The 26,024-nt window shown below is 49.5% G+C and overlaps 1 protein-coding gene and 1 long non-coding RNA gene across 2 annotated transcripts; one reads left to right on the top strand and one right to left on the bottom strand.

Moving 5' to 3' along the window:
- Positions 1–5,260: 5,260 nt before the first annotated feature.
- Positions 5,261–19,067, bottom strand: LOC142820914 (uncharacterized). Its single transcript, XR_012897929.2, has 3 exons — positions 18,828–19,067; positions 7,307–7,502; positions 5,261–6,655 (listed from the first exon to the last, which is right to left on the bottom strand). It is a non-coding gene; the product is annotated as an uncharacterized LOC142820914 (long non-coding RNA).
- Position 19,068: 1 nt separating this feature from the next.
- Positions 19,069–25,637, top strand: SRSF3 (serine and arginine rich splicing factor 3). The gene is made up of 5 exons (XM_006125293.5): positions 19,069–19,274; positions 20,784–20,918; positions 23,049–23,087; positions 24,346–24,432; positions 24,770–25,637. Exons 1-5 carry the CDS (start codon positions 19,069–19,071, stop codon positions 24,795–24,797), a joined length of 495 nt encoding a protein of 164 aa, XP_006125355.1. The 3' UTR covers positions 24,798–25,637.
- Positions 25,638–26,024: the final 387 nt, after the last annotated feature.

Below are 26,024 nucleotides of genomic sequence, written 5' to 3'. Positions count from 1 at the left end.
CAAAAAATGTTACAGTGTCCCAAGAAAGCCTGTATTAGATATGTGATAGAAATGTAGCCGTGTTAGTCTGCGGTAGCTGAAACAAAAAACAGGACTAACAAGATGGTTTAATAGGTGATGAGCTTTCATGGGCCAGACCCACTTCCTCAGATCAAATAGTGGAAGAAAATTGTCACAACCATATGTACCAAATGTGTTCATTTTTTTTAATTGTATCCTTTGGTATATATGGTTGTGACGATTTTCTTCCACTATTTGATCTGAGGAAGTGGGTCTGGCCCACGAAAGCTCATCACCTAATAAACCATCTTGTTAGTCTTTAAAGTGCTGCATAGTCCTGTCTTTTGTATTAGATATGAAAGTGATGGAGCACCAGATATTGCACAAGGGCAAATTCTGATGTTTCTTCCAGCCAATGGTCAAAACTAAACACGGGAATGTGGTATGAATTTTGGCACACAGGAACCACAAGGCCAGGAAAATGTGTGCCTGTGAGTGATTTCACCAAACACTGGCAGCCAGAACTGGCCCATTGATCCTGCCTGTTAGCAGCACTCAGGTATGGCAAAGGTGCAGCACAGATGGCTTGAACAGCCAGCTGGGCATTCCCATAGCACGATTCTGTGCACATGACATACAGATACTCCTCTGCCCCAGTTTACAGGGTGTAAACAAGGTGTGTTGGGGGAAAGGCGCTATGGGTATGTCTACACTACAACGTTAATTCGAACTAACAGACGTTAGTTCGAATTAACTTTGATAGGGGCTACGCTAGCGCTCCGCTAGTTCAAACTTAATTGGAACTAGCGGAGCGCTTAATTCGAACTAGGTAAACCTCATTGCACGAGGACTAACGCCTAGTTCGAATTAGCTAGTTTGAATTAAGGGCTGTGTAGCCACTTAATTCGAACTAGTGGGAGGCTAGCCCTTCCCAGGTTGCCCTGGTGGCCACTCTGGGCACCACCAGGGAAACTCCTCTGCCCCCTCCCGGCCCCGGAGCCCTTAAAGGGGCACGGGCTGGCTACGGTGCCCGTGCCAGGTGCAAGCCTGCCAGCACCCAGCCAGCAGACCCTGCACCTGGCACGGCTCGAAGCAGCCACCTGCTGCCACCCAGCCCTCCGCCTCTTCCCGGGACCAGGCTGGCGGCTCCCGGGAGCCTGCCCGGGTCCGCAAGAGGCGGGCGCCCGCCTGGTCTAGTGCGGACATCATGGACCTCATCCATGACCTCCGCACTAGGCACAGGAAAGTGGCCATCTAGGGCAGGATAGCTGCCAGCCTGGCCACCCAGGAGCAGGTTGGCATGAAAATCAATGGGGTCCACTGAGACCCCCGACCCTGAGCCCTGAGCTTAGAATGTCCGTACTGGGTCAGACCAAAGGTCCATCTAGCCCAGTAGCCTGTCTGTCGACAGCACCAACCCTAGGGACCCTGGAGGGGATGGACCGAAACAATGACCAAGCCATTTGTCTCGTGCCATCCATCTCCAGCCTTCCACAAACAGAGGCCAGGGACACCATTTCTACCCCCTGGCTAATAGCACTCCATGGACCCAACCTCCATGACTTTATCTAACTTCTCTTTAAATTCTGTTCTAGTTCTAGCCTTCACAGCCTCCAACCACAAGTTGGGTATGTCTACACTACAAAGTTAGTTCGAACTAACTTTCATAGGTGCTACACTAGCGCTCTGTTAGTTCGAATTTAATTCAAACTAACGGAGCGCTTAGTTCGAACTAGGGAATCCTCATTCCACGAGGATTAAGCCTAGTTCGAATTTACTAGTTTGAATTAAGGGCTGTGTAGACCCTTAATTCGGACTAGTGGGAGGCTAGCCCTTCCCAGGTTCCCCCTGGTGGCCTCTCTGGGCACAACCAGGAAAACTCTTCTCTCCCCCAGCCCCGGCCCCTTAAAGGGGTAGACTCTGGCCAGACGGCACTGGAGTCAGACAGCCCTGCCAGCAGTGTCTGCCCCTGAGCCAGTGGCGCCACCATGAGCCAGGCAGCCAGTGCCAGCGAGCCGTCCCCTGCCCAGTCCCCGAGCACCCAGGGGCCAGCCAGGGGCCGTAGACGGCGCGCGGCCCCCTGGACTAGTGCGGAGGTCATGGACCTCATTGAGGTTTGTGGGCAGGCCCCCAATCTCCAAGATCTCCGCACTAGGAGGAGGAACGCAGCCGTCTACGGCCGCATAGCGACTGCCATGGCCCGCAAGGGACACAGGCGCTCCCGGGAGCAGGTGAGCATTAAAGTGAAGCAGCTGTGGCAGGGGTACGCCAGGGCCACCAGGGGCGGCGCCGCTGCAGGGGATGACGCCTGCCCCTACTTCCTCGCCCTCCACCAACTCAAAATGCTAATTCGAACTAGTTTTTTAGTCTGGATCTGTTAGTTCGAATTAACATTGTAGTGTAGACGTACCCGTTGATTATTTGCTTTGTGAAGAAGAACTTTCTGTTATTAGTTTGAAGCCTGCTACCCATTCATTTCATTTGGTGTCCTCTAGTCCTTCTATTATGGGAACTAATGAAGAACTTTTCTGTATGCACCGTCTCCACCCAACTCCTGCTTTTAGAGACCTCTATCCTATCGCCCCTCCGTCTCCTCTTTTCTAAGCTGAGAAGTCCTGGTCTCTGTAGCCTCTCTTCATATGGGACCTGCTCCCAACCCCTGATCATTGTAGTTGCCCTCCCCTCTCCCAGCCTCTCTCTTCCCCTCTCCCACCTCCTTTTCCCAGTCTCCCCGAGTTTTGTTCAATAAAGAGAGTTTCTATTTTTGAACACACGTGGCCTTTATTTGTACATCAGGAAGGGGGGTTAGGGAGGGGTCAATGGAAGTAGGTGAGGGAGGAATGGGGTACGCGCCCCCAATGGGGAGGACTGGGGTGGCTCTGTGGGCTTCTTGGGGTGGAAGCTTTCCTGAAGCCCCTTGATTGACCCCTCCCCCGGATGGCAGCCTGCGGCAAGTGCAGCCGGGCTGATGGCCGAGTGCTGTGATGTGCCGAGTGTGGGCACTCAGGGCACTCCAAGCCAGGACTGCTTTGCAAGCGGGGCACCCCTGAGAACTGTCTGTCCGGGGTGGGGGTCGGGTCCCTTTAAGCACAGCCCTCGGCTAGCCTGAGACAGCATCTCCACGCTCTAAGTCCTCATCTGATGCCCTGCCGGCACTGCTTCCGGCCATCCTTAACCTCGGTTCAGGGTCCACTCAGTGTGGACATGCTAGTTCGAATTAGCAAAACGCTAATTTGAATTAGTTTTTAAGTCTAGATCCGTTAGTTTGAATTAGCTTAGTTCGAATTAATTAATTTGAACTAAGTTAGTTCGAATTAGTGCTGTAGTGCAGACGTACCCTATGTGAGGCTGGGTAACTCCCAGATACATTAAAGCCCCATGTGGACATTGCAGCCAGATATAACTTAGAGCAGCCCTGGCTGCGTAGGCAAATCAGGGGAGTTAGAATCTGGCTTAAAGCAGAGTTCTGGGGCAGCTGAAGATGGCGGTGGTCTTAGGCCACACTCCTCGACGCACACTGAGTTTTGTTGATGTTAATGGGCTCGGGATAGGTGTGTGCCCGAGTCAGTGCCGGACCGAGCCATAGTTGCACCCCGGGCATGTGGCACCCCTTACCACTTCAGTCAGGCACCCCCCCCCAAGTTGGCGCCACGGAGAGCTGCCCGGCTGGCCCCCTCCCCCCTTCATCCGGCCCTGGCCCAAGTGCACCTCACTATAAGATCAGGACCAGAGCCATTAAAAGAGTGAATCCAAAAGCTCATCCTGAAGTAGTTTAGGATCGAAAAGGGCTGGAGCTCTTCCTAATACAAGAATCACGGTGGAAGTTCTGCTCTTTTTTCTTGATTTACTAGTGCTGATATCTCTCCAGCTGATGAATGGCGCTGAATTGGTTGGGCTGGACCCTACAGTGCCTATTGCCTGCGTGTCCCCCATTGATCTCACTGAGGCTGCGCTACACTGCAGGCTTCTATCGGAAGAAGCTTTTCCAGAAGAGATTCCGGAAGAATGTTTTCCGACAGAGCGTCCACACTGATTGGGCGCTAGCTCACATGTAGGGCCACCTGGAACCAGTGCAGGCAGGGCTTTAGGTCACCAGTTGCTTCCGAGTGCTGATGCCAAAGGGACCCCCTGGCCAGCCGTTTCTCTGCTGCCTGCTCGCTACCTTTTCGAGGGACGGCAAAGCTCTCGCAGTGCCTGCTGGGGCTGCCCTGTTCTTCTTTGGACGCCGCGGCTTTGTTCTTTGTGCCGCGGAGCTGGAGCTTCTCCGAGGCGCGCCCCACACGGCCAAGCGGCACTTTCTGCAGCAGTTTGTGCTGGCTGCCTTCCTGGCCCAATTCTTGGGTCTCAAGAATGAGCTCGCGCAGGGCCAGGAAGGCAGGCGGCACAAACTGCTGCAGAAAGACCCTTGCAACTGCACCCCACAGTGGAGAGGCGGTTTTGGAGGCTGGACACCAATTCCGACTGGTGGGACCGGCCGGTCATGGAGCGGTGGGACAACCACCGGAGGCTCCAAAACTTCCGCATGTGGAAGGCCACCTTTTTGGAGCTGTGTGCCTGGCTCGCCCCCGCCTTCCAACAACACCCACCTGTGACCTGCCATTCCCCTGGAGAAGCGGGTCGCAATTGCTGTCTGGACGCTCGCCACCCCAGACAGCTATCGGTCGGTGGGCAACCACGTCCGTGTGGGGAAGTCCAGTCGGGCCCTCTTCATGGAGGTAAGGCACTCTCAGGCTGCAGTCCCTGCGGGGGGGGACCCTTGGGAAAGAGTGGGTTGGGGATGGGGGGCAAGCCCCATCCCGGGGAGGTGGTGTCATCCCGCCCTCACACAGCCCTGCTGCTGGAGGGGCAGCCCCACAGGGGGTGGCTCTTGGAGTGTTTGGGGAGGAAGTGGAGGAGGTGGGCACCTCCCAATGACTCAGGCACTCCCTCTCATTCTCTGTGGCTGTGTCTAGACTGGCAGGATTTTCCGCAAATGATTTTCATGGAAAAGTTTTCCGTTAAAAGCATTTTCGGAAAAGAGCGTCTAGATTGGCAGGACGCTTTTCTGCAAAAGCACTTTTTGAGGAAAAGCGTCCGTGGCCAATCTAGACCATTTTCGCGATCGGGGCTTTTTTGCGCAAAACAAATCTGAGCTGTCTACACTGGCACTTTTGCGCAAAAGCTTTGCACAAAAGGACCTTTGCCCAAACGGGAGCAGCGTAGTATTTCCACAAGAAGCGCTGATTTCGTACATGAGATCGTCAGTGTTCTTGCAGAAATTCAAGCGGCCAGTGTAGACAGTTGGCAAGTTTTTCCGCAAAAGCAAGTGCTTTTGCGGAAAAACTTGCCAGGCTAGACACAACCTGTTTGTGTGGTTTTTGGTCTCCTTCTGCAAGGTGTGAGGGCCATCAACTCCAGCCTGCTGCGCCGGGTCATCTGCCTGGGAGACATGGACCCGATCGTGGCCGGATTTGCTGCCCTCAGGTTCCCAAACTGGGGGAGTCATAGATGGGACCCACATCCTGATCCATGCACCTCACCATTGAGCAGCCCAGTATATCAATCACAAGGGCTATTTTTCAATGGTGCTGCTGGCCCTGGTTGATCACTGTGGACATTTTACTGACATTTTTGTCAGGTGGTTGGGCAAGGCACATGATGCCTGTGTCTTTCGAAACTCGAGCCTCTACAGCAAGCTGGAGGCAGGCACATTCTTCTCCCACGGTGACTTTGTGGTTGGGGATGTCCAGGTGCCACTGTGCATCGTGGGGAACGTGGCCTAGCCCCTGATACCATGGCGGATGAAGCCGTATACTGGCCACACGGACCCCACCAGGGACTAATTTAACTCCCACCTCAACCAGGTGAGGATGCCTTCAGCTGCCTCAAGGCGCAGTTCGGGTGCCTCCTGATCCACCTTGGTGTGGGGGAGCACAACATCCCCAAGGTGGTCTTGGCACGTTGTGTCCTCCACTGCATTGTGGAGAGGAATGGGGAGGCCTTCTTCCGCGAGTGGGGAGAAGAGGCTGGCCATGAAAGGAGACCCTTCAAGCAGCCGCAGACAGCAGCCATCTGCCAGGCCCATCAGGCCGGGGTGCGCATCTGAGAGGCCCTAAGGGAGAGTTTCTCTCAAGGACCCCAGTAACTCTCGCCAGGGCCTCCCCACTAGCAGCCTCTGGCTAGCTCCAATAGCCCTTTTCCACCCCCAACGCCTCCCTTCCCCCGATCTCTGAGTAAAGACACCTGGTTGGATTTTTGCAGAATGAACTTTGTATTTATCTTTCATTAAAAAAGCTGGGAGGAGGAGGGGGGCTCATAACCTGGAGGGGGGCTCGGGACCAGAAGTGGCATGTGGGGTGGCTGGATGTGCCACCTCTGGTGCAGGGACCTTGTCGAACTTGGGGTAGGGTGGGTCCTGGGACCACAGGGGGGTAATAGGAGTGGCTGGACCAGGCTCGAGGAGGGGCATCGGCCTGCCACACGAGCTGGTCCCACATGCGGATCCGCCACTCTGAGTGCTCCTGGCCCTTCTGCGCCAGGGTCTGCTGCATGTCGCGCAGGACTCCCCCATGCTGCCTCAGGAGGTCTTCCTGGCCCCTGCAGCGCTTGCGGGTCCCCTGGGCTGAGGCAGCTGGCTCGGGTGTCATGGCTCGCCCCTCAATCCCAGATGGTCCGGCTGTGGAGAACACAGAGGGTCAGTCATTCCTGCAGACACTGTCCCTGAGGCCGAGCCCTCCTCTGGGAGCAGCGAGCAACAGTCCTGGGGCCAGAGAATGGGGAATGTCCCGGGAGCAAGGCCATGCCTCAGAGGTGCCAGGGAACCGTGCTGCACTCCCTCCCCCCCTGGACAAGCAGGCGAGGGAGGTGTCCGGCCACAGGGGGATCCCATGGGCGGCAGAGGGGCCTGGAGCAGCCTGGCCCTCCTTGGGGCCCGCACACACCTGTACCTCGCAGCACTGTCTGCTGGAGCAGGTGGGGCCTCGCGCGGGCAGGCATGCCCGTGTGCTGTGTGCGTCACTCCTCAGTGTGTCTGGGGTCCTGCCTGCACCCTTGTGCCCAGCTTGCTTCCAGCCATGGCAGGTGGTAGGAGGGCGTCCCCCTCCCTGGGCTAGACGTGTGTGGCCTCCCCTGAGCCTGGGAGCAGGAGCCTGGGGGTGCTCGGGGCTGCCTGCTGAGTCCACGTGGCGCACAATAACACTGCACATGGTTCCATGTGCGCGGACTGCAGCACGATGTCCAGCCAGAGCAGGCCAAGCGACGCTCGCATCCCTCCCCCTCTACGCCCGCCTCCCCTGCCCTGAGTGTGTGACAAACTGAGAGCACTCACCTAAAGATGCCTCCCCAGTGCTAGACGATGCCTGAGACACGTCCAGGCTCATGGCAACCAGCTCCAGGGACAGCGTCACAGTCATGGCCGTATCGTCCTCCTCCTCTTCCGCAACCTCTGGCCGGGCAACATCGGGCGTCTCCAGCCCGGAGTCGACGACAACTTTAAACATTTGGCTACAGACACTTTGTTAAATCTATTCAAGGGAAAATAAGGAATTCTACTGAAACTTAACTGGTTAACTGCATAAAAGAATCGAATCTATACATTGTAAAACTTGTAAAACCTGCACCCTAAGGGTTAACGTGTCTTCCAAGGAAACTAATTATTGTTTTAAAAATCCAAGCCCAGAAACTTCACGGTGTTTCTGTTCAAGGCTGAGTTGATAGCACTCTTGGCTTGATTTCAGATCCACAGTTGTGTGTGTGCAAACTGCCTGTCTGTTCTGGAAGGGGGGGCATTGTCCCCCATAAGTAAGCCTGTAACATTGCATGTGATTCTTTTCAGGAAAAGAAAACCTTTTTTTCTTGCTGGAATAGTAACTAGCAAACGCTTTGATCTAAGAAAAAGTTTCTGTGGCAGTGAATCATGTAAAGCTTCACACATTAAAAAAGCCTAGTCTGCAGTACAAGAGGGAAACTGAGGCATGCCACCTTTCACTTAATAATTAAACAATGAAGTAGTTTACTTAAACCCTCTAAAGCTGGGGTGCAAAAGCATACCATTGGGTAACAGCAGGCGGATCAAAAATTAGCCACGTTTCTGAAAAAAGTCTGCAGTGTAGACATACCCTGAGTTTGGATAAGGTCCCTGTGTCAAGTCCATGAGAGGAGACAGGGGAGTTGGGGGACTCCATCTCGCTGAACAAATGGCCAAGAAGGTGGAGTAATAAGTCCAAACTGTGGTGGTGTCTTCTGCAATGTGGACTATCCATCAGGTGTCTAGAACTGGTCTGTTCTAGAGGGGCCATTCTTATTTTCTGCATTTAAAAGTATTTGTCTTGTTGGAGGACTAATTCCCTAGACATCTTTCAGTGCCACACATTACTAAGAAAATCAACTGTGGCTGGATTCAAACAGCAACTTAATGACAAAAGCAGATGTAGTCCATAACCAACTCCCACAGCCATCCAGTTTCTACCGATAGTTCCTATTGAAATCAAATTGCATTTAGTATTGTCCTCAGGTTGATGTATTTCTAGCCATGATGTTTCATGGCAATCAAGTAAGGATTTGTTACATGAATTTTAACCGATGGTTCGAGGGTCATTAATTTAAGAGGACAAAGCCTGTCACCAATTAAAAACTAGTTTTAAAAGTGCTGCTGAAATAGAAGCCTGCTTCTCTCTCTGGTTTCCAGGGTAGCTTAAAATTACATTAAATTATCTCTCCGTGAAGGCAGAGCTCCCTAGTTACATCTTCAAAGACTAATCAGCATTAGCAAAAGTCAGGTTCAAAACATCTGGTCTAATTCATCCTTGAACTTTTCTCATCTTCTTTATTTGATAGGCATTCACTGGGTGCAATTACTGGCATCTTCATCAGAAGAACTCAAATTGCATTTGTCTGAGCAACTGCAAGCAGGCCAGAGAAATTTCAAGAAAACCATTGAATGAGCACTGGAAGCATTCTGTCATGGCCAACCTGCATTGCCTTGACTACTCAGTCTAATCAGATACTTATTGCTACTTAACCAGGAAGAAGGAGGCACAGCATGTCCTTGGAGGTTGTTCACACCCTGAATACTGCATGCAGTTCTGGTCACCTCATCTCAACAAAGATCTATTGTTGGAGAAGGTGCAGAGAAGGGCAGCAAAAATGACGGGTGGGAGGGTAGAGATAAGCTTCCGCTCTGTATCAGGAGAGATTGAAAAGGCTGGGACTGTAGCTTGGCAAGGAGATGGCTAAAGCTATGATACAGATGTGGGGCAAGTGAATAAGGAAGTCTGATTTACTCCTTCATGTAACACATGGAATGGGCCACCCCATTACTAGGCAAGAGATTTCAAACAAAGAAGTACTTACACGACACACGGTCTCAGGAACTTGTTGCCAGGGTTGCTGTCAAGGCTAAAACTACCACAGGTTCAAAAAGAACTAGGCAGGTTTCTAGAGGACAGGACCATCCATGGCTCTCAGCCAAGATGGTCAGGATGCAACACCCTTGTTCTGAATGTCCCTAGTCTCTGCTTGTCTCAAGCTGGGAGTGGATAACAGGAGATGGAACACTAAATCTTTCCCTGTTCTGTTCTTTCCCAATGGGCACCTGGCATTGGCCACTGTGGGCAGACAGGATGTGGGGCTAGATGGGCCAATCACTAGCCACCACCCGCAGGCGATATTCTTATCTCAGTGTTAACAATGGGGAAACTGAGATGCGCAGAAGTTAAGTGACTTGCTTGTGGACAGACAGCTAGTAAGTGACACAACGTGGGAGTCTGAATACAAATTAATTCATCTGGAGTTGGAAGTCCAGCCTTGTCTACACTTAAAAGTTGCACCAGCATAGCGATGTCAGAAGTGTGAAAAAATCACCCCCTACACAGCATTAGGCATGCCAGCAAAAACTCTAGTGTAGACACAGACACCCAGCGAGAAAGAACCCTTTTGCCAGTAGAGCTGATTGTGTTTTGGAAACTGATCTCAGAAAAAGAGCTTTTTTGCCAACATCAGCAGCATCTTTACAAGGAGGGTTTTCCAGTCTAGCTCCACCAGTATAACTGTGCTGGGAAACCCTTTCTAGTGAAGATCAGAATTTCTCATTCTTAGAAAGCAACTGGTGGGATTCCGCTGTGTTAGGGCCTTCTTTCAACTGCACTGGAATAACAGGAGACAGTCACCTGAAGAAGAGGCGGTCCCACACAAGCTCATGATCCCATCTACATGTCTGGTTAGTCTATAAAGTGCTACCAGGCCATTTGTTGTTTCTTAAGTTTATCCTGTGCAGACTAACTGGGCTTTGACTTCAAATGACTTTGGACCACGCCCCAAGTCTGCCCCTGGTTTAGGGTCTCTTCTTGCTCCCTCTGAAGTTAATTACAGAACTTCAAAAGACATCAAATAGGATGAGGCCCTTAAAGCACAGTAACCTGTTTTCATTGTGATGCATTTGAATGAGGAGGTCTGTGTAGGCAGAAAACAGAAGCAGGGTTTCCCATGCCAGGACTCTTTTGTTTTGCTTTGTAATCACTCCCCAGGGAGCCAGGTGCTATGAGGAAATGAATAGGGACCCACAGAGCATACTAGAAAGGGCAAAGAAAAGGGCTGGAGGCCCAGCACAAGGGCAGGCAGGTGGGGGAAGGAACTAAAATACAAAGGAGAAAAGAGACAAAAAGTCTTCTTGGGGCATTGGTGGAAGTCCCATTGTCTGGTACTCAAGGGCCAAACACTTCAATATGCTTTCTAAGGGACAATCCTTCCACTGCAGAGACAGGCTGGCTGATCTAATGAGCTTTTCCCCTTTATGCTCATTAATTTTTAATTCTTATGGTGATTGGCAGTAGTGGTAGCCATTACTTTGAGTGCAATAGCCCTGGGGACACCCACCCAGCCTGGAACCCACTGTACTAGGCTCTCTACTATAACACGCTGATCTTCATCCTCATTAAAAATCATAGTCCCGGGGCTACTCAGGGGAGTAAAGATAAGCACGTGAAAAGAGCTTGCTGAATAAGAAACAGCCCTTCCCCCGGCCCGAAGCGGAGTTGCGAGGGCGGAGAGAGCACACCAACAGAGCCAGCAGTTTGATGGGTTGCAAGTGACTTCTTCCTTCCATGATTTGTGTGCAATTCTGCTCTTAAAATTTCCCCTTCTCACAGGCTTTTATTTGATCAGTCTCCAGCACGGGGGTTCTCAACCTTTTTCTTTCTGCCAGCTCCCTCTACCTTGCTATAGAAACTCCACGGCCTGCGGCCTGCGTGTGCCACAACAACTGTTCTCCTGCATATCAAAGCCAGGCCAGCATCAGGGTGATTGCCTGGGGCACCGTGCACCTGCACTGCTCAGGCTTCAGCTTCAGTGCTGGGGGTGGGGTTCAGGGCCTCGGACTTCAACTCCACGGAGCAGGACTTCAGCTTTCTGCCCTGAAACCTGCTCATGGCCACCGGCTGAGAACCACAGCTCTACTACAGCAAGGTGTGAAGCAGGCAACTGATCCACCTGCAGGGGATGGTGGGGGTGCTGAAACAATTTGTAGGGGGGCTTGCTGAGAGCTGCTGAACCAAACTGCAACCCCCAGCTCTAGTTCCAGGATCTATGGGGCCCCAGCCTGATGGGGATGCTATTCTCTCCAGGGGAAATGCAATGCGGATTTGCCAGGAGAGCAGCATTGTGCTGGGTGTTTAGTCAGATTCAAAGAGCCACAGGGGCAACGTCAGGGGGGACCAACTGGAAAGGAAGCCAGGAATGCTACCACTTTAGCTATTCATCTGACCCGTGGCACCACCCTACCAGAGCTCACCCTCAGGAGGTGGGGCAGGGCTGCCTTCCCCATTTTACAGATGGGGAACGGAGGCTCAGAAAAGCAGCTAGCCCAAGCTCAGGCAGTTTGACGTGGAATTGAGGAAGGGTCTCCCAGGCTAATACCCTAACTGCTGAGGAGTCTCCTGTCTCGGTAAGTCTCCCCCAAGCTATATCTACACGAGCACTTTTGTCTGCAAGCCATTTGTCAGTCAGGGCTGCGAGAGACCTGCACCGTAAGGTGCCTAGTGCACACCCAGCCCGAGATGTCAGAGCCAGGCGTAACAAGTTTGAGGGCAAGCCACAAGGGTCACTCCTTTTTCTAAGCTTTTACTGGAGGGGAGAGGACAATCCATGGGGAAGGGGAGGGTTGATATTTCCTTTCAGAAAGGGTTTGTTTTTTCTTAGCATTTGGGCAGGTTCAGAAGTGGGCTGGGGGAGAGAAAGAGGCACCGCCCTGTCGAGAGGAAACATTTCACCACATGGATGGTAAATATAGCCCACTTCCCTTTGTTGATGGAGAAGCTGAGGCTAGATGCTAATGAATTGCTGCTTTCTTTTCCCCATCCTGACTCAGAGAGCAGAGGACTCTACACCTCACAGTAAACACTAAGGCCACAAACAGTCCCCCCATCGCCCCCATCACGCTGCTGAAGCTCGGCGTTTGGAGGCCTTTTTCATTTCACCCTCTTTCATCTCCTACATGACCTCCCTGGGGAAGGAGGCAAAAGCAGCATTGTGCTGGCAACCATTTAACTGAGAGCTAACTACGCTTCACAACTGATCCTTGTCCAACCTGTTCTGGTTACAAGTGTGGAAGAGGTCAGCTCTGATATAGGCTATGTCTGCACTGGTGGATTCTTGCACAAGAACATCTTGCACAAGAATACGTTCACACTGCCACGTGTTTTTGCGCAAGAACATCCATGGCAGAGTGGATGCTCTCTTGCGAAAGCTCTGATGGCCATTTTGGCCATAGGGCTTTCTTGCGCAAGAAACCCCTGCTGCCCATCCACACTGCCCTCTTGCACAAGAGCTCTTGCACAAGAGAGCTTACACTTGTTAGAGAAAAGCATAGTTCTTGCACGAGAAGCCCTCTCTTCCCACGCTTTACTGTAACTCTTCTTGCACAAGAGCGGGTGGGCAGTGTGGATGTTCTGCGGAAGAACGGCCTTTCTTGTGCAAGAACCTGCTAGTGTAGACATAGCCAGAGTGCAGAGCACTGGTGTTATAACCATGAGAGCTGGTAAGCAACCTGGTGACTAAAGGATTAACTGTGTCTCCTGTCTCTAGCCAGGTATCTGGTCAGCCAATAGTAATGCAGGTAGGGATTTCAAACTGAGACAAAGGAATTTTTAACTTTTCCCTCCTTTGTCTGAGTCAGAGCGGTTTCTTCGATGTAACAGGGAGATGGGAAGGCCTGTCTCTCTCCCAAGAATGGACTTCTTGTATGTGTAAGTAGGGCAAGTCTAGATAACCCGTCAGATTTTATTGTTTTCTGGTTAGGGAATGTGGAATTGATGTCTGAGCTGTTCACAGTGTATTTTTTTCTTTTCCCTTTAAAAGTGTTTTCCTTTTATACTTAAAAGTCCTGAGCCCAGGGTATCCCCATGAGTATCTAGATTCACTTTTCCATCTAGTCACTATGGGTATGTCTACACTACCACCCTAATTTGAACTAGGGTGGTTAATGTAGGCAACCGAAGTTGCAAATGAAGCCCGGGATTTGAATTTCCCGGGCTTCATTTGCATCTTGCCGGGCGCCGCCATTTTTAAATCCCAGCTAGTTCGGACTCCGTGCCCGCGGCTACACGCGGCATGGAGTAGGTAGTTCGGATTAGGCTTCCTATTCCGAACTACCGTTACTCCTCGTGGGCATTAGGATTTTGGGGGGAAGTTTTTGTACCAAAGCCTATAAAGATCAGGGTTTCAGGTGCTTTTGTGGGCCCCCACTTCTGCATTTGTCATACCAGAGTGGGGAACAGCCTTGACAACTGGGAATCAGGTCATCTTAATTTGTCTCATTTTGACTGCCACCGGCGTGCCATGTGACCCTAGGCAAGTCACTTCACCTCTCTGCACCTCAGTATCCATATCCAGGAAATGGGGATGATCATAATTATCAACCATAGTAAAGTGCTTTGAGATCAAAGTATGAAAAGTTCTTAGAAATTGCATTAATATGACATCTTTCTCTCCCCTAGTAAGTGGCTTGGAGATATGGGGGGGCCCTCTGGGCAGGATGTGGGAGTGCACCAGATAGGGCAGGGGTGGGGGACTCAGGGCAGAGGGCTGGCAGGTGGGGGGGCTTGGTGTGGAGGGTTCAGGCCATGGGACTGGGAGGTCTGGGGGGGTGCTCACCAGGGACGGCGCTGCTCCAGTGACAGCAGCTCCCTGGAACACCTATGGCCACACTAAGGGTATGTCTACACTACAAAGTAAATTTGAACTAACGGACATTAGTTCGACTTAACTTTGATAGGCGCTACACAGGCAAACCGCTAGTTTGAACTTAATTCAAACTAGCGGAGCGCTTAATTCGAACTAGGTAAACCTCATTCTACGAGGACTAAGCCTAGTTCGAATTAAGTAGTTTGAATTAAGGACTGTGTAGCCACTTAATTCGAACTAGTGGGAGGCTAGCCCTCCCAGCTTTCCCTGGTGGCCACTCTGGGCACCACCAGGGAAATTCTTCAGCCCCCCCTCCCGGCCCCGGAGCCCTTAAAGGGGCACGGGCTGGCTACGGTGCCCGTGCCAGGTGCAAGCCTGCCAGCACCCAGCCAGCAGACCCTGCACCTGGCATGGCACGAACCAGCCACCCGCTGCCACCCAGCCCTCCCCCTCTTCCCGGGACCAGGCTGGCGGCTCCCGGGAGCCTGCCCAGGTCCTCAGGAGGCGGGTGCCCACCTGGTCTAGTGCGGAGATCGTGGACCTCATCCACGACCTCCGCACTAGGCACAGGAAAGTGGCCGTCTAGGGCAGGAGAACTGCCAGCCTGGCCACCCAGGAGCAGGTGTGCATGAAAATCAGGGTGGTCCAGTGAGACCCCCGACCCTGAGCTTACAATGGCCGTACTGGGACAGACCAAAGGTCCATCTAGCCCAGTAGCCTGTCTGTCGACAGCGACCAACACTAGGGACTCTGGAGGGGATGGACCGAAGACAATGACCAAGCCATTTGTCTCGTGCCATCCATCTCCAGCCTTCCAAAACAGAGGCCAGGGACACCATTTCTACCCCCTGGCTAATAGCACTCCATGGACCCAACCTCCATTACTTTATCTAACTTCTCTTTAAACTCTGTTCTAGTTCTAGCCTTCACAACCTCCTGCAGCAAGGAGTTCCACAGGTTGACTATTTGCTTTGTGAAGAAGAACTTTCTGTTATTAGTTTGAAGCCTGCTACCCATTCATTTCATTTGGTGTTCTCTAGTCCTTCTATTATGGGAACTAATGAAGAACTTTTCTTTATGCACCCTCTCCACACCACTCGTGCTTTTATAGACCTCTATCATATGCCCCCTCAGTCTCCCCTTTTCTAAACTGAAAAGTCCCAGTCTCTTTAGCCTCTCTTCATATGGGACCTGTTCCAAACCCCTAATCATTTAGGTTGCCCTCCCCTCTCCCAGCCTCTCTCTTCCCCTCTCCCACCTCCTTTTCCCAGTCTCCCCGAGTTTTGTTCAATAAAGAGAGTTTCTATTTTTGAATACATGTGTCCTTTATTTTGTACATCAGGAAGGGGGGCTAGGGAGGGGTAAGTGGAAGGAGGTGAGGGAGGTACGAGCCCCCAATGGGGAGGACTGGGGTGGCTCTGCAGGCTCCTCGGGGTGGAAGCTCTCCTGCAGCCCCCCCGGCTGACCCCCCCTGGATGGCAACCTGCAGCAAGTGCAGCCGGGCTGATGGCCGAGTGCTGTGATGTGCCCAGTGTGGGCACTCAGGGCACTCCAAGCCAGGACTGCTTTGCAAGCGGGGAACCCCTGAGAACTGTCTGTCCGGGATGGAGGTCGGGTCCCTTTAAGCACAGCCCTTGGCTAGCCTGAGACAGCAGCTCCACGCTCTAAGTCAGTGGTCTCCAACATTTTTATACCCAAGATCACTTTTTAAATGACAGACCAAGCCAAGATCTACCGCCCCGTCCCTTCCTTGAAGCCCCGTTCTCTCTAGTCTCCTCCTCTCCATCACTTGCTATCCCCAATCCTTATACTGCTGCTTATTTTTTTTTATTATTATTACTATTCTAAAGGAAGAAGTTTTTCCAACATTTGGCCTGTCTACACTGGACCAAATGTCAGAAAAAAAACCCTTCTTTTGGAAGCCACCTTATTCCTTGGGGAAAGAGGAATATAGGGGTGACCAAAAGAGCCTGTTTGCTCTTCCACTAAAAAAGCGGAAGAACAAACGCAACCCTGGATGCAGAAGAGTTTTTCTGAGATATCTCCAGAATCCTGAAAAACTCCAGCAGTCTAGCCGGACCCCCGCTGGGTTGAGACAGGACGTGCAGTCTCTGCGGTGGGAATGAGGGATTTGGGTGTGGGAAGGGGTGAGAGGTACAAGCTCTGGGAGGAAATCTGGATGCAGGAGGAGGTGGAGAAGGGGACACTGGCTCGGGGAGGGGGCTCCAGGCTGGGCAGTGTTGGGATACTAAGCAAGCCACAGGCTTGTGGATGTGAATTTGGGTTGGGGTATGTGAGGGGCTGAGGGCATGAGGTTCCAGTGTTTGATAGGCTCAGATCTAGGGTCTGGGGAAGGGGGAGTGCAGGAGTGGTTGTGGCCAGATGGGGGTTTGGCCCCAATTGAGGGTTTGTTGGCCAGGCTTCATTTTTAAATAGAATACTATGTTAAACACAAAGGCTGTGTCTACACTGGGACACTTATTCCGGAAAATCAGCTGCTTTTCCGGAATAAGCTGCGAGTTGTCTACACTGGCCCTTGAATTTCCGGAAAAGCAACGACGCTCTACTGTACAAAATCAGCCGCTATTCTGGAAAAACTATTCTGCTCCTGCTCGGGCATAAGTCCTTATTCCGGAACACTGTTCTGGAAAAGGGCCAGTGTAGACAGCCCAGTAGTCTTTTCCAGAAAAAAGCCCCGATCGCAAAATGGCGATCGGGGCTCTTTTCCGGAAAAGCGCATCTACATTGGCCACAGACGCTTTTCCGGAAAAGGGGCTTTTCCGGAAAAGCAGCCTGCCAATGTAGACGCTCCTTTTCCGGAAAAACTGAAAACGGAATAGTATTCCGTCTTAAGCAGTTCCGGAAATTCATGCCAGTGTAGACACAGCCAAAAAGTTTCTGCATTGTCTTTATTTATGAGAATGGCAGGGAACCTGCCTTGAGTCAGGGGTCACTGACCCATAGAAAAGTCATTTGGGAGCAGGGGACACAGTACTGGGGAGGGGTGCTAGTGGGTTGTGGGACAGGGAACAGGGTGCCAGTGGGGGTAGGGGAGAGGGGGCAGGGTGCCAGGACAGGTTTCTGCAGCAGGGGACAGGGTGCTGGGGGGTCACTTCGCAGTACAGCTGTCTCCCATATTTGCTGCCCACCTACAGTCATTGCAGAATATAGTTATCCCTCCTATCAGACCCCTCCCTTTCCATGAAGCAAAATACAGGACTAGGTGGCACTTCAAAGACTAACAAGATGGTTTATTAGGCGATGAGCTTTCGTGGGCCAGACCCACTTCCTCAGATCGATATATGGAAGAAAACAGACACAACCATATATACCAAAGGATACAATTAAAAAAATGAACACACATGAAAAGGACAAATCACATTGCAGAACAGGAGGGGGATGGGGGGGGTGTGAGCTAATGGTGTTAGAGGTGATAACTGGGGAGGCTCGTTGTAATGGGTGAGATAATTAGCGTCTTTGTTGAGACCCCGGCGTAGTGTCACATTTTAGCATGAATGAGTCACGGGCTCTGAAAGCTGCACTTGGAGGGGATCCCCCGATCGTTTTAACTGTGCCCGTTGGTGTGTCCGTGACTGTTTGATCCGGGGAAGCGGGTCCGGCCACGGGAGCTCCTCCCCCAATGAACCATCCCGTGAGTCCGGCCCCGCCCCGCCCGGCTGCCCCAGGCCGCTCCCTGCCCGCCTTCCGGACACCGCCCCCCGGCCCCTCGCAGGGCTGTTCCCGGCCCGACCCGCGAGTCCGGCCCCCGCCCCCCGCGGCTCCCGCCAGGCCCGTCCCGCGGCAGCGACGAGCCTTTAGCGCCGCCCTCGCGGCCCGGCACCGGCCCCAGGCAGCGGCGAGCGCGGCGCTTCCCGCGGGCCCTGGGGCGCCCCGGGACGGGCCTGGCGCGGGAAGGCCAATCAGGCAGCGAGGGGGCGGGTCCGTGACCTGTCACTCCCGTGCGAGGCGCGCTCTGATTTGACGGTGGCTGGCGACGGGAGGGGCGGAGGGGCTATATAAGGCCGGGCGGGGGAGGCGGCTGCCGCCATTTTGTCCAGTCAGGAGAAGCGGAGCGGGAGCCTGCTCGGGACCGAGTCGGCTGCGGCGTAGCGCGTGCTCCCTTCTCGCAGCCCCGTCCGCCCCGGGAATCGGTGAGGGCCGAGCCGGGGCTCAGGGCGGGGCCCGGCTGCGCGCGGGGAGGGGCGCCGGGCGGCCTCAGGCGCCGGACAAAGAGCCGCCGCCATTTTGTGCGGTGGGGCCCGGGCGCGGCCGCCCAGCCCGCAGGCGGCGGGGGCCCTGGGGGGCAGCGAGGCCCTGGCGATGGGGCGCGGCGAGGCCGGGCCCGGGGGGGGCGCGAGGTTCCCGCGCGGGGCGCGTCCCCCGGAGCCCCCGGCTCATCGCGGGCCCGCGCGCGCGGCGAGTGCCCGGGGGAGGGGCAGGCTGGTGGCTCGCGCCGGCCTAGGCCTGGGGGCGCCTCGTGCGGGGCGGGCCGCAGGGCAGCGCGCGCCGCGCTCCGAACAATGGCGCCCTCGGCGCGCGCGCGGCGCCCCCTGCAGGTCTTGGCTGCCACCGTCCCAGGCCCGCCGGGGAGACGCGGGGGGCGGGGCCGCGGGGCGGGGCGCGCGGGTTAACGCGCGAGCGAAGGGTCCGACTGTCGCTGCGACGCCCCTTACCTCTCGGGTCCCCGCGCCAGCGGGCTGCGGGCATCTGCGCCCCGGCCCTGGGTTTGCAGGTCTCTGGGGTCTCAGGACGCAGCAATGCCGCCTGACGGGGTGAGATGAGGAGAGACTTGCACATCCAGGCCGAACATCTGCGCGTTTCAGTGCAGGCAGCAGCCTAACCGCCGAGGGAAATACTGCAATTGTAGGCCGAGGGAATCTGCTTTTTAAACTTACTGGGCTTTCTTTCCTAGTGATGCATCGGGACTCTTGTCCACTGGACTGCAAGGTTTATGTAGGTAACCTTGGAAACAATGGCAACAAAACTGAATTGGAACGAGCTTTTGGCTACTATGGACCACTGCGCAGTGTGTGGGTTGCTAGAAATCCTCCTGGCTTTGCTTTTGTTGAATTTGAAGATCCCCGAGATGCTGCTGATGCAGTAAGAGAACTAGATGGAAGGTAAAATTTGTTAATTAGACTATGCACTTAATTTAATTACAATGATTAAGCAATTTGTATTCACACTTAAATTAACCAAGATCCAGTAATATCATGGCATTGAGATTAACTAGCCATTCAGTTGTTGAATTACTTGCCCACTAATTCAAATTTATAAACCAGAATAACTCTTAATTAAGGTTGCTAACTATGTAAATAGACTTTTTTGTGGTTAATCTCAATATTTGATATTCTTGGTAATTGAAGTCAAATTGAGACCCCTTTGCTGGGTGTAATGTAGGCTGGGATGATTTTTCTATCTATAGTGGCAGTGCCTTAGCAGTAGGTGCATTTACACCAGCAAAGTGTAGTTCTTTTGCTTCTGTACTTTTTCATTTGGGGGATCTGGTATAGGAAATGTTTTGTTGGGATAAGATGTCTCTACGTAAGTGGATTTGCTGGTATGCTGGCAAACACTTTCTAGGATAGACTTGGCCTGAGATTGAAAATTCCAAATACCTGGTAATACATCTAGAAGTACTTTGAGAGCCTCTAGAATTCAGAAGAGTTGGATTCCACCTGTACCTGGTATGTGGAGTATCAGAGATGGACAATAAGTCAACATTTCACAAGGAACTTTTAATTCTTGTGAAACAAAACATGAAATAGTAGTATTCATAAAACGTTTCAGAAGTGTATTTATTACTTCAGTGGAGCTAAGTTTAGTGTCTCTGAACACAGCTTTTTAATTTCGAAGTGGAAGAGATAAGGATAGCTGAATGTTAAATAGCTCTTTTAAAGTGATATTAAAATTTTGTTTTGACTACCAGCTAGATTTAAAGTATTAACCAGCTGAGCAATCTATCCTGATTTTGCTACAACCGAGTATGGGCTTTTCACTAAACTTATTCAACTGTGACTTCCATTAAATTATAGTTGTGATAAATGCTATAATTTCATTTTAGTCACATTTTCTAGTTACTCTCCTTGTAAAATAAATATTCTACATAGAGAGGAGATGCAGGATTTTTCACTCAAATGGTATTGGAGAAGCCAGAGTTCTAGGGTATACTGTAAAATTTATTTTAACCATTAGTCTTGACATAGGACAGCAATGCTGTTAAGGTATAAAGCTGCAGGTGTTCACTAAAATTGAGCTTTGAGTTTCCAGCTTTACATGAGAGAGAAAGCTACATGAGTTAATGAAGTTAAATCTACAAAATTCATCCCCAGGAAACGCTTGGGTAGATTCTGTGCTTTCTTGGTGTTAAGTAACTAGACAGGAGAGGCTTGGGTCACTTTGAATCTGACTTCTTTATATTGTGTGCATTTGTTTAGATACATAGGTTCCTTCCATCTCCAACAAGTGTTTGTCTAACCTGCACTTAGTGGAATCTCCATCTGAGATTATCTCCCTAGCAATTTTTCAGTGCTATATGTACACAATGTTTTCTTTTCCAGTGCGTGCCAGTATGTCTTCAGAGCAGACCGATTTATTGCTTAGAGTATTAACTGTAACTTTTTTCCCAGAACTCTCTGCGGGTGCCGAGTCAGGGTGGAGCTGTCCAATGGTGAAAAACGGAGTCGTAACCGTGGTCCGCCGCCATCCTGGGGTAGGCGTCCTCGAGATGATTATCGCAGAAGAAGTCCTCCTCCTCGCCGCAGGTACCCTAGGTCAAAGACAGTGCATAGAGCTGTTGAATTGTTGTCATTTAGCACCATAGAAGCAGGCTTTCTTTAAAGCATGTTCATGGGTAACATCTTAAACATCCTGATCACAATTTGGAGATGCCAGACATTTTATATAAAATCAAGAGAACATAAATTGTATTGAACATTGGCTTTTGTCTGTAAGTCACTGTAAGTTGATAGCCAGCACCCTCTGCCTTGGACTTATCCTTTCTCTTCCTAAAATCTGCACATCTTGTAGTCGCTTTCTTCCCATACATCTACTTAGGTTGTTCCCTTTCTTTTACTCCATAATGACAAACATTACATTCAGCAACTTAACTTTTCCATGCAAATGCATTTCTCCCCTTTAACAATTCAAATATTTGCCTTGAAGGCAGCTGTTTAATTATGTTAAAACAAGTAACAGTTGCATTTAAATGTACAAATCTAATTTAACCCTAGTAAAGAGTTTAAAACCTCTTGTGACAGTATCTGTCATTTGAGTTTTGCAAACCCAAGCCTAAAATATAGCAGGGTTTTTTTGGTAACTACCTACTTTCTTGGATCTGGACTAACGTGTCTGAATGTGTTAGAACTCTGCACGTCTCAGCCTACAACATGGTTCATACAGGACTGAATTTAACTATTGCCAGGTGAGTGAAGTTCTCACAGGATAAGTTTGAAACCATGTCCCTTTTGCTAATAAAAAACCCACAATAGGAGTATGTTAGCTGCTAGATGGTTGTACTGATGGCTTGTTTTTCATTTTTTTATGCTTTTTGGTCCATCTATTAATAAAAATGAACCCGTTACAGAGTCACCATCATGTCTCTTCTCACCACCCTCTGAGTCTGCATTAGCCAGTCAACTAGCCCTTTCAGCGTCATGTGACCAGCGCGCCCCATTCTGCTTGGCTGGTGTCGTTTCACATGACCCAGGCATGGCCAGTCGTCAGGTTGCACCGCCCTTTGGTTCCCGAGCATGCTGTTTTCTCTCAGCCTTCTCTCCAACCTTAACCAAATCGGCAGCAGCCACCTCGACCGCCCACACATTCCCGGCCAATCAGCTCAGCTGTTTATTTACCAAATGTCTTCACAACAACTACAGCAGCAGCCTTCGGCTAACAAAAAAGCAGGAAAAATCCACAACACCCCCTTCGCCAACCAACTAAATACAACGCAACATCTGGCAAAACCTTTTCAGCAAATTCTTCTTGGCAGTCAGTCCGGCAGCCTCACCTCACCATTTCTAGCTTGTTGAAACCAAAAACTAGTAAGTTTTTCCTGCTTATACAGTTTACTGCTGGTTAAAATAAGGAGTAAGCGGCTTATAAGTAATTATTTTTCTCAATCAAAGGCTGGCTGTGCATAATTGAATGGTAACGTACATATGTTGCTTGAATAAAACTTTTAAGGGTGATAAGGAAACTTTTAATGTAAATAAAACCAAAAGGAAATGAGGTATATTTGCATGTGAGATGCCAAACTAAATTTTTAATAAAGCTCTAACAAATGTAGCTTTCCTTGCAAATCTGCCAAGTCTTATCACCTTTAAATGGTTTTACTAACAGTTTTCAAAACTTAAAAACAACTATTTTTTTTGGGATGAACTGGGCCAAGCTAAGGTTTTTAAGTCTAAACACACTCTATGGCATTTCAGAAAATGCCTGTCACAAATACGCCGTTCTAATGTAGCACTTAATGGCATATCAGTATTTACACAGAGGGCATTTTCACTTTCTCCACTTGGCAGCTCTTGTCTTGTCATGGACCTCTTGGCTTGCATGGGTTCCAAAACATTGGTCTATGCTGTTTTTTGGAACCACTCGTGGGACTTTGGTGTGGTGTTCTGGGCAGTGGATTTAGTTGAAATGGAAGTGTTGCATTGGACAGGTCTGCTGTGAAGGATTTAGTTAAGATGAGTTCTTGGTTGGAAAAGTGCTGTTCACACTGAGCTTTTTTACTGCATTAATCTCTCCATGCATTTTTACTGGACGATGGGTGCCAATTGTTTCTTGGCACATTCACTGGGCCCAACAGTGAGTTTGACAAGTTGGGAAATACCTCACCCCACTCATTCTAAAGAAATGGATAAAAAGTCTTGTTTTTCTGTTTCTGGTTCTAGATCACCGCGAAGGAGAAGCTTTTCTCGTAGCCGCAGCAGGTAAGCAACAATTGTTCTCGTTCTACCCAGCATACTTTCTACAGAATCTTTTTTGGTAAAATCCCTGATTGTATGCACTCAGGTGTCATATTGAAAGTAATTTACAAAACTGTTAGAATGTGGTAAATGTTCCAGAGAGTAATACTTATAAAAGACAGTTTCAATCCCCTTGAGGGGAGAGAAATAATTCCTTGGCTTTGGATTTACAACATGAACATTTCTAGCATATTGTATTCATGGCATAATACCACAGTGCTAAAATGTGGGTGGGAACCCCAAAGTGGGTTGGATCCTTATTTTAATGTGGTTTCCAGGACTGACTGCCTGGGTCTGAAGCCTCCATCCCACTGTTCAGGCTTTGGCTTCAGCCCTTGGCAGTAGGGCTCAGTATGCCAGGCCTTAGCTGGAGATGAAGTTCTGGGGCTTCTCCCCACCCCGAGTTGTGGGGTAACACTTGTTAGAAGGGGGTTGTGGAGCAAGGTAGTTTAAGAACCCCTGCATTAATATATTGTTTCCTTGCTGCTACACAAACTGCTAGGGAAATTGATAATGCCTTAAGACTCTTGTACTCCTAAAACTGATTGCCTCTAGAGTTAGCTTTTACTTCCAGCAAATTTAAGTCTTACAGGTTGCATTCTCCCTTATTTCAAACTACTTGAGTACTTGTAAGAAAATTTGCACCCATCAGTAAGATGCATTTAGGTTCTTAGAAAAAAGCTGCTTTAATAGCATGTAGCTGTTGATTGAGCACAAACTGTCAGGTGGAAACTAGCGGGTTGGTACTGTACATGTAACATTTTAAAACTGGCTTGATTAAATGTAAGCATGCAATAGGTGTTTGGAGGAATAGCAAAATTCAAGTTGATTATTCCTCTAAGTATGTGAGGAAGGAGAGGCTACTATCAAAACTGCCTTTATTAATGGAAACTTTTCCTGACTAAGTAGTTCCAAACATGACAGATTGTGAGTTAACTGTTTTTAATGAGGTGTAATAGAATACAGTGCTGGACCTAGCCATACTAAACATAGGGGCAGCGATGTTTGAAAAAGGCAACAGGATATAAAAAAGCTAGTGGTCAGTACACTGCAAAGATTGAAAGTTTTGTAACTTGTTGTTCACTTGTAAGTTGTAAGACACTTGAATACATTTGACCTGTCTTTAGATGTTTCTTTGCACAGTAATGGTCCATTCATATTCAAACAATATCCATGCAATAAATTTAAACTGGATTATTCATTTTTCATTGTAATCCTGTAGATCCCTCTCAAGAGACAGAAGAAGAGAGAGATCACTTTCACGGGAGAGAAATCACAAGCCTTCCCGTTCCTTTTCCAGGTCTCGTAGGTAAGGATATGTTGCATCTTCAGAAATGTTTGACTATGAAACTGTACTTTAAAAAAGTTATGTAAATAGGCTCTTTTGTTTTCCAGTTAATTTTGAAATACTTATGTCCTATCATAGATGCTGTAAATAAAACCTCTGCTACAGTTCACATTTTTCTCTAGTGGTTTAGATGAGTTCTCAAGGAAACTTGTGTAAATGTTTAATTTCATCCATTCGATTCATTATTAAAAGAACTTTTCAAGTATAATTTGCAGTTGGCTTGAAAAGTCAACTTCCCCAAGTAAAATAATAAAATGTGATCCATTTCAAATGCACTAACTTTCATTCTCTCATTTAGTCGCTCTAGGTCGAATGAAAGGAAATAGGACTTCAGGAGGAGCTGTGTACAGGAAGTCATTAGATCTGAGCACAGGAGGGAGGAGTGTGTACAGAACATTGTGTTTTGTTTGAGACTTCATAAAGCTTGGTGCATTTTTAAAATGTTTTAGCTGTTGAACTTGCTGTTTCTTGTAACAGGTGACAAATGTAAAGATGTGAATCTGTATATGGTTCTGAACAGATCATATGATTTGTAATAAACTTGTTTTACAATGTACCCGTATGCTTAATTTTCACTTGCTTTGAGTGGTGTTCAGTTTGTTTTGCATAGACAGAAGAATGTTTCTAGTCTCCATGTAGTGTCCTGGAATGTCTTCTGGATATTCAGTGTCAATAACTTTTGAAAGGAAGTTTGTAGTAAATATTCACTGTAATAAACATCTGTTACAATATCAAGCTATTCAGTCTGTCCAGAACAAGATGGTGATTCCTAGTAGTTCTTGGAAGGAAGTCAAATTGCAAACCAATAGCAAGTAATGGGAATGATTGATTTGCAGGAAGTTTTATAGAGTTACTTGGGAAGGTCTTTTGACTTCACACTTGGAACTCTGAAGAGCTACATTATGTAAAATGTAGATTTTTTTTTTTAATCCCTTGGCCTAGTTAATCTTGTACTTAAAAGTGATTAGAGATTTAAAAAAAGTACAGTAACTTGCATCTTAGGCTAACTCTATTCCAGAGTCTCTGAGCAGACCAAATTACACAACTTGAGTGCATATGGGTACATTGTAGAAATGAGAAATGAACATTTCTTTACTGTGCAAGAATTTTCATGTCACTTGTTAAATGTTTTGTGAAATCCTTGGGATTAAAATTTTGGTTACAAATTTGTTGTAAGCATTTAACTTTCCATGCAGAACATAATTAGGCACATCTTAATGCCATTTCAAGGTAGAGGGAGTTGCGTTACATTCATCTCTAAATTTAATATTTGGAATAATTAGTCAGTCGGTACTACTACACTACAGTTGTAAAATGCAAGTACAGGCAGTCCCCAGGTTACATACAAGATGGGGACTGTAGGTTTGTTCTTAAGTTGAATTTGTATGTAAGTCTGAACTGGTACATATTGTAGGGGAAACTCTAGCCAAACATTTCTCCAGAGCTCAGTTTTATTCTCCCACACCTCACTTCCCTCAGTCCTTTATTCTCAAGCTGAGGTGTCTGCTGAGAAAAGCCGCTCCGCGTCTCCCTGGTCTGCTGGGGGGGAGGAG

Source organism: Pelodiscus sinensis, chromosome 27 (assembly GCF_052426305.1).
Source record: "Pelodiscus sinensis isolate ZL-2025 chromosome 27, ASM5242630v1, whole genome shotgun sequence".
Taxonomy (NCBI): domain Eukaryota; kingdom Metazoa; phylum Chordata; order Testudines; family Trionychidae; genus Pelodiscus; species Pelodiscus sinensis.
Note: the sequence above shows the minus strand (reverse complement) of the source record. Positions and strands in the feature narration are given on the sequence as shown.

Bases quoted from the DNA above. Each gene is read 5' to 3' on its own strand.
- SRSF3 (XM_006125293.5), top strand. From the start codon at position 19,069: ATGCATCGGGACTCTTGTCCACTGGACTGCAAGGTTTATGTAGGTAAC. The intron at 19,275-20,783 runs GTAAAATTTGTT...CTTTTTTCCCAG, and splicing joins GTAAGAGAACTAGATGGAAG to AACTCTCTGCGGGTGCCGAG. The intron at 23,088-24,345 runs GTAAGCAACAAT...GTAATCCTGTAG, and splicing joins TTTTCTCGTAGCCGCAGCAG to ATCCCTCTCAAGAGACAGAA.